This window comes from Elephantulus edwardii, unplaced genomic scaffold (genome assembly GCF_000299155.1).
Source record: "Elephantulus edwardii isolate Elephantulus edwardi_28Jun2011 unplaced genomic scaffold, EleEdw1.0 scaffold00117, whole genome shotgun sequence".
Classification (NCBI taxonomy): Eukaryota; Metazoa; Chordata; class Mammalia; order Macroscelidea; family Macroscelididae; genus Elephantulus; species Elephantulus edwardii.
The window spans coordinates 4,408,312-4,418,205 of record NW_006399867.1 but is presented as its reverse complement, the minus strand read 5'-3'; the positions used below and the strand labels follow the sequence as shown (position 1 = coordinate 4,418,205).

Genomic DNA, 9,894 nt, shown 5'->3' with positions numbered 1-9,894 from the left:
AAAAAAAAACAAACAAGTGCTTCAAGCCTTCCTTAGATTCAGCAAGCAAGAGCATGTCATCTGCACAATATAAAGTCTCCCTCCAATCTTGGTGTCACACTCCTCCTCATAGAGTCCAGCTTTTTGGATAATATGCTCAGCATACAGATTGAATATGTATGGCAAGAAAATATAACTTTGGCGCACACCCTTCCCAATTCCAAACCATGCAGTGCTCCCCTGCTCCATTCACACAACAGCCTCCTGAGCCAGGCATAGGTTCCGCATGAGCACAATCAAGTGCTCTGGGATTCCCATTCTTCTCAGTGTCAACCACAACTTGTCATGATCTACACAGTCAAACATCTTTGCGTAGATCCCAGATTAGAAGTTGGTTGAAATGAGGAAAATCAATAACAAACATTTAACAATTGTAACATGGAATGTATATAGCTTAAGTGTTGAAAAACTGGAAATTGTTCAAAATGAAATGGAATTAATGAGTATTGACATCCTAGGTATTAGTGAGATGTGATGGACCAGCTTTGACCACTTTGAATCAGATAATCATATGGTATATTAAGCCGGGAATGAAAAAAGAAGAATGGCGCTGCATTCATAGTAAGAAAGTCAATTTCAAGTTCTATCCTGAAATGCAATGTGGTGAGTGATAGGATAATATCCATATGCCTACAAGGAAAACCCATTAACATGACTTTTATTCAAATATATGCTCCTACATCTAGAGTTAAAGAGGAAGAAATTGAGAATTTTTACCAGATTTTACAGTCTGAAATTGACCAAACATGCAATCTGGATGTGTTAATGATAATTGGAGAGTGGAATGCAAAAGTAGGAAACAGTGAAGAAGGAACAATAGTTGGAAAATAGGGGCTTGGTGATAGAAATTAAGCTGGAAATATAATGATTGAAGTTTGTGTTTACAATTAGTTATTCATTGCAAATACTTTTTTTCTAAAAGACACAAATGATGACTTTACATGTGGATTTCATCATACGGGCTGCATAGGAATCAGCTTGACTGTATTTGTGGAAGAAATCATTGGAGAAGCTCAAAAACAGCAGTCAAAACTAGGCCAGGGACAGACTGTGGGTCAGATCATCGATTACTCATATGCAGGTTCAAATTGAGGCCGAAAAAAATGAAAATAACCAAGATATGATCTTGAATCAATTCCATCAGAATTTCATGATCACCTTAAGAATAGGTTTGAGGCATTGAACACCAGATGAGGCATATAAGACCAGATGAGTTGTATGATACCAAGGATATCATCCATGAAGAAAGCAAAAGGTCATTATAAACACAAAGGAAAAAATGAAAATGGATGTCAGAAGAAACTCTAAAGATTGCATCGGGCATTGAGAAGCCAAATACAAAGGAAAACACATTTATGTGAAAGAGCTGATCAGGTGATTTGAAAGGGCAGCCTGAGAGGACAAAGCAAAATAGTATAATGGAATGTGCAGAGAGCTGGAACTGGAGAATAAAAAGGGAAGAACTCAATATGGCTTTTCATTTCCTCGCTGCTGGTGGCAAGAGTGATGATTGTGGAGCCAAGCAAACTAAAGTTGTTAACAATCTCAATCTCTTCATCACCTATTGGCCCAGTGGTGAGAATCTTTGTTTTCTTGATATTGAGCTTCAATCCATATTGAAGGCTGCAGTCCTTGACCTTCTGCAGCAGTTGCCTCTGGTCCTTCTCAGTTTCAGCAAGCAGGGTTATGTCATCTGTATAATGCAGATTGTGGATGAGTCCTTCTCCAATCCTGATACCACACTTCTCCTCATAGAGCCCAGCTTCCCAGAGAATCTGTTCTGCATATAAATTGAAAAGGTATGGGGCTAGGACACATCCCTGGCGTAAACCTTTCCCAATTTTGAACCATGCAGTGTTTCCTTTCTCTGTTCTGACAACTTCCTCCTAGTTCAACTATAGATTTCACATAAGCACAATCAAGTGCTCTGATATTCCCATTCTTCTCAGAGTCAGCCATAGTTTGTTGCAGTCCGCACAGTTTAATGCCTTTGCATAGTCATTGAAACACAAACATCCTCTAGTTCTTCCTGCTTTAAGCCATGATAGCTATATTATCCCTAGTACTATGGGCTTCTTCTAAACTCAGCCTGCACTTCAGGAAATTCCCTGTTGATGTGCTGTTCCAGTTGTTTTTGGAAAATCTTCAGCAGAATCTTGGCTTGAATGTGATATTAATGATATTGTTTGATAATTTCCACACTCTGTCAGATCACCTTTCTTTGAAATGGGAACAAATACAGATCTCTTCCAGTCAACTGGCCAGATGGTTGTCCTCCAGATTTCTTGGCACAACTTAGTGAATGCATCCAGAGCAGTGTTTGTTTTTTTTGAAATATTTTAATTGGTATACCGTTGATTCTTGGGGCTTTTTTTTTTTTGCCAATTCTTTCAGAGCAGCTTGAACTTCTTCCTTTATCACCACCACAGGCTCTTCCTCATATGTTGTTTCATGAAATTCTGTGTCAGCCAGTCCCTTTTGGTACAATGACTCTGTATACTCTTTTCATCTTCTTTTAATGCTTCCTGGATCATTTAATATTCTGACTAAAACATCCTTAAGTATTGCAGCTCAAGTCTTGAATTTGTTCTTCAGTTCCTTGAGCTTAAGAAATGCTGGCGAGTTTGGCCCCTTTGATTTTCTGACTCCAGCTCTTTGCACATTTCATTATAACACATTTACTTTGTCTTCCTGCTCTGCCCCTTGAAACCTTCTGTTCAGCTCCTTAATATTTTTATTTCTTCCCTTTACTTTGGCTTCTCGGAGCTCTAGTGCAATATTCAGAGTCTCATCTGACATCCATCTTGGTCTTTTTTTCCTCCTCTGTCTTTGTAATGACCCCTGCTTTCTTCCTGGATGATGTACAAAACCCTGTAGAGGAGCTTTTACTCTGTAACGTGAGATCTCACCATGACTTAGCACCTGCTTGACTGCCCGAAGTCAAGTGGTTTCCAGCTATTTCTGAGGTTCCTCCCACCTTTCAAAAAAGAATCTGGAGAGCTGAGGGAGGCGCCGGACAGCTGGCGACCTGTTCCAGGGGCCAGAGAGCGAGGGCATCCGGGGGAATTCCAGGGCCATGAAACCCCAGGAGGAGACTCCAGCAACCTTTTTAGAGGTCCAGAAGAAGCCATTCCCTCCAATAGGCTCAATAGGATGGCATCTAATATCTTTGGACCAACTGAAGAGTCTCCGAACATCCCCAAGAGGACAAATCCCCCAGGTGGAAAAGGAAGTGGCATATTTGATGAGTCTACGCCCGTCCAGACCCGACAGCGTCTGAACCCACCTGGTGGGAAAACCAGCAACATTTTTGGGTCACCTGTTGTTTCCACATCACCGTCAGCACACCCAAACATGCCCAAGGACCATGTTTTGTTACGTGAAGGAGAAGACCCCAAACTAGACCTTCCAGCCACGGCAAGAAGCCCCTCGTGAGAAGGACTGGGGGAGAAAGGTGATACGAGAGAATCTGAACCCACCAAGCAGCAGGAGCCCATGACCAAGGTTGACAGCCACGAGCCTCGCTTGGGGCCAAGGTCTCGCTCTCACAACAAAGTCCTGAACCCCCCCTGGAGGCAAGTCTAGCATCTCCTTCTACTTAGAGTCTGAAGCATCCCTAGTAGCCACACAGAAAACTCACAAGAGCATCCCATACTATAGTTCCTTTAGTCTGCAAGAGCAGGGGTGGTGGGAGGGTGAAGCAAAAAGAAGAGAAAAAAAAAAAAAAGAATCTGGAAACAACGTTCCCCAGAATTAGCATCCTTGTTTGGTCTCTGCTTAGAATTTGCCAGGGACAAACATACAGAGATAGACCCATGGGCAGATTTAATTTAAACCTGGTGATTTCTTCCCATTACAGCAAAGATACTTTAGATTAGTTAGCAAACTTTTACCTGATAGTAGATATTTTAGACTCTGGGTCTTATTACAGTGTCATGTATTCTTATATTTTTAGCAATTCTTTAAATACGTCAAAAGAAAAACCAACCCAAGTCTTAGCTGACTGGCCGTATGAAAGCAGATGTTTTTCTAATAGCTTTTCGTTTCCCAGCCTCTACCTATAGTATCAAGAGCTTTTTCATACAAGTTTGCTGACACAAACTTTTGATTAAGATAAACTTTTCTGATCATTGGTGGCAGTTTCTATAAGCATCTCTAGTTCTTTCTACAGTCAAGCAAATTCTTGATTGCAGTATTTAGCCTTTCATCCCCAGAATATAGAGAAATCTGTCCTCCTGACCAAGTGTATATAGATGCATATAAAATTGTACCATCACCCTCAGCAAGATGGATTAACAGAGACTGTAACAACGGACTCTAGCGTATCAGAGAGCATGAAGGATGTGCAGGTTGGGGCAAAGTTTCCCTCTGTCGTTCACAAGGTTGCTATGACTTCTAGCCAACTTGCCGACACTTAACAGCAACAACACACAACCTAATGTGCCTGGAAGTAGTGTTCCTTTTTACACTGACAGCTTTATTTGCAGCATGATTTTGACAATATAGTTTTGTTTCTTAACAGGTTAGGGGCAAGTAGTGTTTGTCTTTTATAAGTCATAGTGAACACTATGAAATTATTTCTTTTATCTCCCAGGAATACAGTGACAAAGTAGCAGTAAATGACTTATCTTGGAATTTATATAAGGGTCAGATCACAGTTCTTCTAGGACCTAATGGGGCTGGAAAGACCACAACCTTGTCTGTTCTCACAGGTATGTATTCCTTCCTCCCTGTGCAGAACAAAGATCAAGTTCCTTCTAAAACTAGGGCCTTTAGTGAGTTTTTCTGAGTTCAAAAACTGTAGTTTTGACATTGAGTGTACTGTCATTTCAGTGATATCTAAACTTGAGTTTTTTAGTTTTTGTTTGGTTTTTTTTTTTTTAGAATAAGACTATTTATTAAATGTATTATTTACAACGATATTGATGAATTTTTAAGTATCTGTCCCCTTGGGATTTTATCACAGTATATGAAGCACTGGTGAGGTCGGTATCACCAGAATTTTCCAGTTTGTTGATTTCTTTGAGATTTTTTTCTCATCCAATGATTGTACTGCAGCAAATGAACATCATTGACTGCAACCTTGAAGTGGTCAGCCTCAGCTAGTCCTTGTATTTTGAATGGTTTGCCACTTTCAAATGGGAAAGCACTCTCTTTCTTCCTTTCCCCAGATGTTATGCTGCTTTGTATTGCAAACAATGACTCTCTTGTTGTCTTAATTGACGTGTGGGTTAAAGTGGAAGGCAACATCATTCCCTCTCTTCAAATCTAAAGTAGTTCTGTTTGTATTGGGTATTATGGTGCCCAGAACTGTTATCAGCTTGTAAGGCATGATTCCCCCTGGAAAAGACAGGTCATAATGTTATGGCAGAAAATGCACGATTCTAAACACTCAACCAGTATTGGGGATCAGCAAAGCTCTTGATTGCATGTACATTAGCTAGTGTTCAAACTGTTTCAACACTGAGGGGAAGCAAAGATTGGGCTTATATACAGAGATGGGGCATGGGGGTTATGCAGAGTTTGATGTGGTTGGCAGTCGAGATTTCTTTATGTTTAGGAGACATTATTGTTTCTAATTTCTCATGGGTTTGTAGGCCCCAGCAAGGTGCAGAGGGTATGGTAACCACGCTAGATCAGCTTGTACTAGAACATAAAGCTTAGTAAAACAATTATTGCCAAAATTATTGAAGCATACATTTCTTAAAAGGGCTGTCAAACGAAGTCGTCCCTCTAATACTGACATATTAAATGGCTTCTCTATGCTTAGCATATAAGCTGCTTTTACAATAAGGCATAGTCAGTGGTCCAGCTGGGGTGCCAGAGGGACCAGCTCTTGGCTGTCCAGGAGGCGGGTAGGTTCCAGGTCGGCTTGGTTGCCCTGCGTGGGATCCAGGTTGTGGTTGGGGCAGGATAAGCCCCAGGTGCATTTGAGCCAAAGTAGGTATCCCCTAGAGAGGCCTGTCCAGGGTGGGTGCCAAGAAGTACCTAACTAGGACAAGCCTCAGGAGGTGCCTGCTCAGGATAGGGCCCAGGGTAGGTGCTCCTAGGTAACTGCCCGCCCCTGCAGATTGGTTTCTCCGTGCACCAGGCCATCCTTGAGGGTTGGGGTTTCCAGACCCAGACACAGCATCATTAAGTAAAAAACTGTCTGCCCATCTTCCTGAAAGGCAAAATTCATGCCTCAGAGACCACTTGCTGTCTCTCTGGCTCCCAAAGTGCTCGTAAATGTGTGTTTTAATGATTTATAATCAAGGTGTTCCAGGTGATGTGATAACTCCATTTATTCAATAAATATATTCTAACACCAAGTGGTTTTTTATAGGGGCTAATAATAAATACAGTGGTGATTGCAAGATCTATACCTTCAGTTTTCTACCTTGGTAGGGATAGAAACAAACTTGGCACTTGTAATACAGCATCAATAAGAAGGGAGATGCTTTGATTAAGGTGGTATGCAGAATGACAAAATAATCTTTTTTCCCTTTAATTGTATTGTCATTTTAACGAAGGTTTGCAAAAGACTGGTTTTTCAGTCATTCATTCTTGCATATTTTCCTCCCTACCCCTGCCTTCCCACTCTGCCTGTCTGCTTTGCAATGCACCTCTTGTTCCAGGTTGTTGTCAATAATGCCTAATCATACATTCCTTTCAGACCGTTCTTCCCTTCATCTATTCAAATCTATTCATCTAGTCTTATCTATCCACTCTTTTCCTATTCTACCCCAACCCCATGTCAGTCTTATTTTATAGCAGAGGTGCTATGCCGTGTTTGTCTTTTGATGACTGAGATATTTTCTTTAACATAATGTCCTCGAGGCTCACCCATGTTTTGTAGTGTTTTAAAAGTTCATTGTTTTTCAGTGCTGTGTAATATTCCATTATATGAATGTAACAGTTGAGATACCAGATTTTATAGGGGAGCAGAGGAATGGAGTAACAGGATTTGTGAAAGGGAATAGGAAATAAATAGACTGGATTGTATCCTAAATATAAAGAAGGCCTGATCATAGAGGACTTCCACCCACTTAGGAGACCACTAACAGAAATTATCTAGATTGGTAAGTATACTGTGGTCAAGTGTACCCTCAGGAGGCCATTGAGAGTTACTATCCAATTTATATTAAGGCCAAGCTATATTTGCCAGTCAGAAAATCAAAAGACAAATTGCATTAGGTAAATCTGCTGTTAGAGACCTTTTCAGAGTCCTGAAAAGCAACAATGTCAGTCTGGAGACTAAGGTGCACCTGATGCAGTCCATGTTCTTCATAGTTACTTGCTGTACATCAGAGAGTTGGACAATGACTAAGAATGATAGAAGGATTGATGCCTTTGAGTTGTGGTGCTTGAAAAGAGTCTTGGTGAGCTCTGGTGGCCTAGTGGCAAGAAGCTGCACTGCAATCCCAGAGGTGTGCGGTTCAAATACACCAGATGCTCTGCTGAAGAAGGAGGAACCTCTTGTACCAGTCAGATCCGATTTGACGGTACACAAATAAAAAAAAAGAAAAGAGTCTTGAACATACCATGGACCACCAAGAAAACAAATCTGCCTTGGAGAGAGTGAAACCAAGTTGTTCCTTGGAGGCTAGGATTTTAAAGCTTTGTCTCACATACTTTGGGCATGTGGCCAGGAGACACTGGTCTTTGGAGAAGAACATCATGCATGGAGGACAACACAGGAAGAGAAGACTGCAAACGAGATGGATTGATACAGTGACTAGGGTAATGGAGGTAGGTGTGTCAGAGTTAGTGAGACTGGCTCAGGGCAGGTCGGGCGTCAGAGCTGTAGGTCATAGGGTTGCTATGAATCACAGGCAACTTGATGGCACATAACAACAGCAACATATTCAAGAAGAAACACATGAGTTTAATAATGTCCTCCAGGTATAACTTTTAAAAAATTTTTATAAGGCACGTCAGTGGGATAGCTAAATCGACAGACAGGTTGCCCATCATTTAGCCAACTCTAGAGCCAACTGTTTGGAGAAAAATGGTGAGGAAGTTCTAAAGTGTCTGACCCCTTTTGTTTTCTCACTCTTTTGCTAAAGGACACCTGAAGCCTCTAGTTAAGTATGCATAAAGACTAGGGTAGAACTCTGAATCCTGGAGGAACAGACCTCCAACCAGCATTGGATTTGAAACTTGTATAAAATGGGATATTACTAGAAGTCCTTGGATAACTAGCTGGCTCCAGAGAAAAGACCATAATCAACAAAAGAACTCTTGATTGATTGCCAGGGGAGAAGAATAAAAAAAGAGATCTCCTCTCTCCAAGTTTTGATGATCGACTCAGGACGAGTGAGCTGCTGCTACCTACTGTGCCTCAGGTTGCAAGGAGAGAAGGAGAAGGAGAGAGCGTGGGAGTTCCCCATGCTAAGTAAGGAGTCTCAGATCTTGGGCTTTGATTGCCTCTGAGCTGCAGTGAGAAGAGGTCTGTTGAAAGAAGCCTTCTCCACTTACAGGCCACAAGATGAAAGGTCAAAACTCACTACAAAATCTAGAAGCAACACTAACTGAGTGTACAGAAAATATGATTTAAAAGATGTGCTCTGGTGAGAGCAGGCTGAAGCTTGATGCAGCCTCAGCCCTGAACAAAGAGAAGAGGAGGTTATTTTTCCATTCTCTGTTGACTGATTGGGGGTAGTCACAGCAATTTGAAGAGTCCAGAGCCATTTTCCCATTTCTCTGCTATACTCATGTTAACCATCAACTACCTCCTGAGGTGAGTCATAAAACTGCATTTAGGGGTGAACATTAATCAAGTTTTCTGTTTCCTGGAACACACAGATGTATTCAGGTAGAGTCAGAAGGTCAACAAAATACAATCACTTTGGTTTCAATCAGCATTATAAAAAGACTCATCTTCTTTTTTAAAAAAAATATTTCTTTTACACTGGTTTACATACAAAGTTCATAAAATTCATATACATTGTTTTTCACACCGGATCTTTCCCCTTTCGTAAAACCACTCATTTTCATATTTCTTATGGGACATTTTGTACTGGCAGAGTCCTTCAACTTTGTTTATCTAGGATTCCTAATTTCTTCAATATTGAACTGACGTTGCTAAACACAGAATTGTTGGTTGATTTTTTTTCTCATTCATCACTTTAAAAGGATCATTCTGTGGCTTCTAACATCCTCGCTTTTGTACAAGAAACCAATTGCTAGTCTTACTGAGAATAATTTTTACATGACAAAGGTTTTCACTTTGGCTTTTGTCCGGGTTCTCTTTGGTTTGGGCTTTCACCAATTTTAATGAATTTAGATGTAAATCTATGTTGTTCTTATTAGAATTCACTGAGTTTGTTGGATATGTAGATTCATGTATTTAAGCAACTCTGGGAATACTTTTTTTTTTTACTTGAGTGAACTTTTACAAAGTAAATTACCTTTACATTCAACATTTTGTTCTATAACATTAACTTTAATACTTAAAATGTAATTGCCCATTACTTCCCTGCAATTATTTCTTATTTTTATGAATTCTTCTGGGGACTCTTTGTGCAATCACATGCCAATAAGACAGACCGATTAAAATATCCAGAGTACTTTATTACAGATATGGAGGAGCAGAATGAATTCTCTAAAAACTGCCACCTCCTCTAAAGAAGGATATTGACTTTTATAATTGTTTTAGTTACTAACCTACCTAACATATTACTATCTCTGGTTCAGCTATTCAGAGGAATAGTTCACACATCATTTCTAGTAAATAGACAATTTAAGGTATAGTTTACATATGTTGTTGTTGTTATGTGCTCTCGAGTCGCCTGCGACTCATAGCGACCCTATGTACAACAGCCCTAAACTCCGCTCTGTCCTGTGCCAATCGCACTGTCTCTGACACTCCCA

The 9,894-nt window shown here is 40.4% G+C and overlaps 1 protein-coding gene and 1 pseudogene across 1 annotated transcript in view; both read left to right on the top strand.

Annotated features, from left to right (window-relative positions):
- Nucleotides 1–9,894, top strand: part of LOC102858785 (ATP-binding cassette sub-family A member 3-like) — a 176,786-nt gene that overhangs the window by 64,200 nt on the left and 102,692 nt on the right. Inside the window, exon 11 of the mRNA XM_006892700.1 lies at nt 4,634–4,751. Within this exon, the coding sequence (XP_006892762.1) occupies nt 4,634–4,751 (118 nt within the window). The remainder of the gene's footprint in view (nt 1–4,633; nt 4,752–9,894) is intronic.
- Nucleotides 380–3,796, top strand: LOC102843700 (annotated as a pseudogene).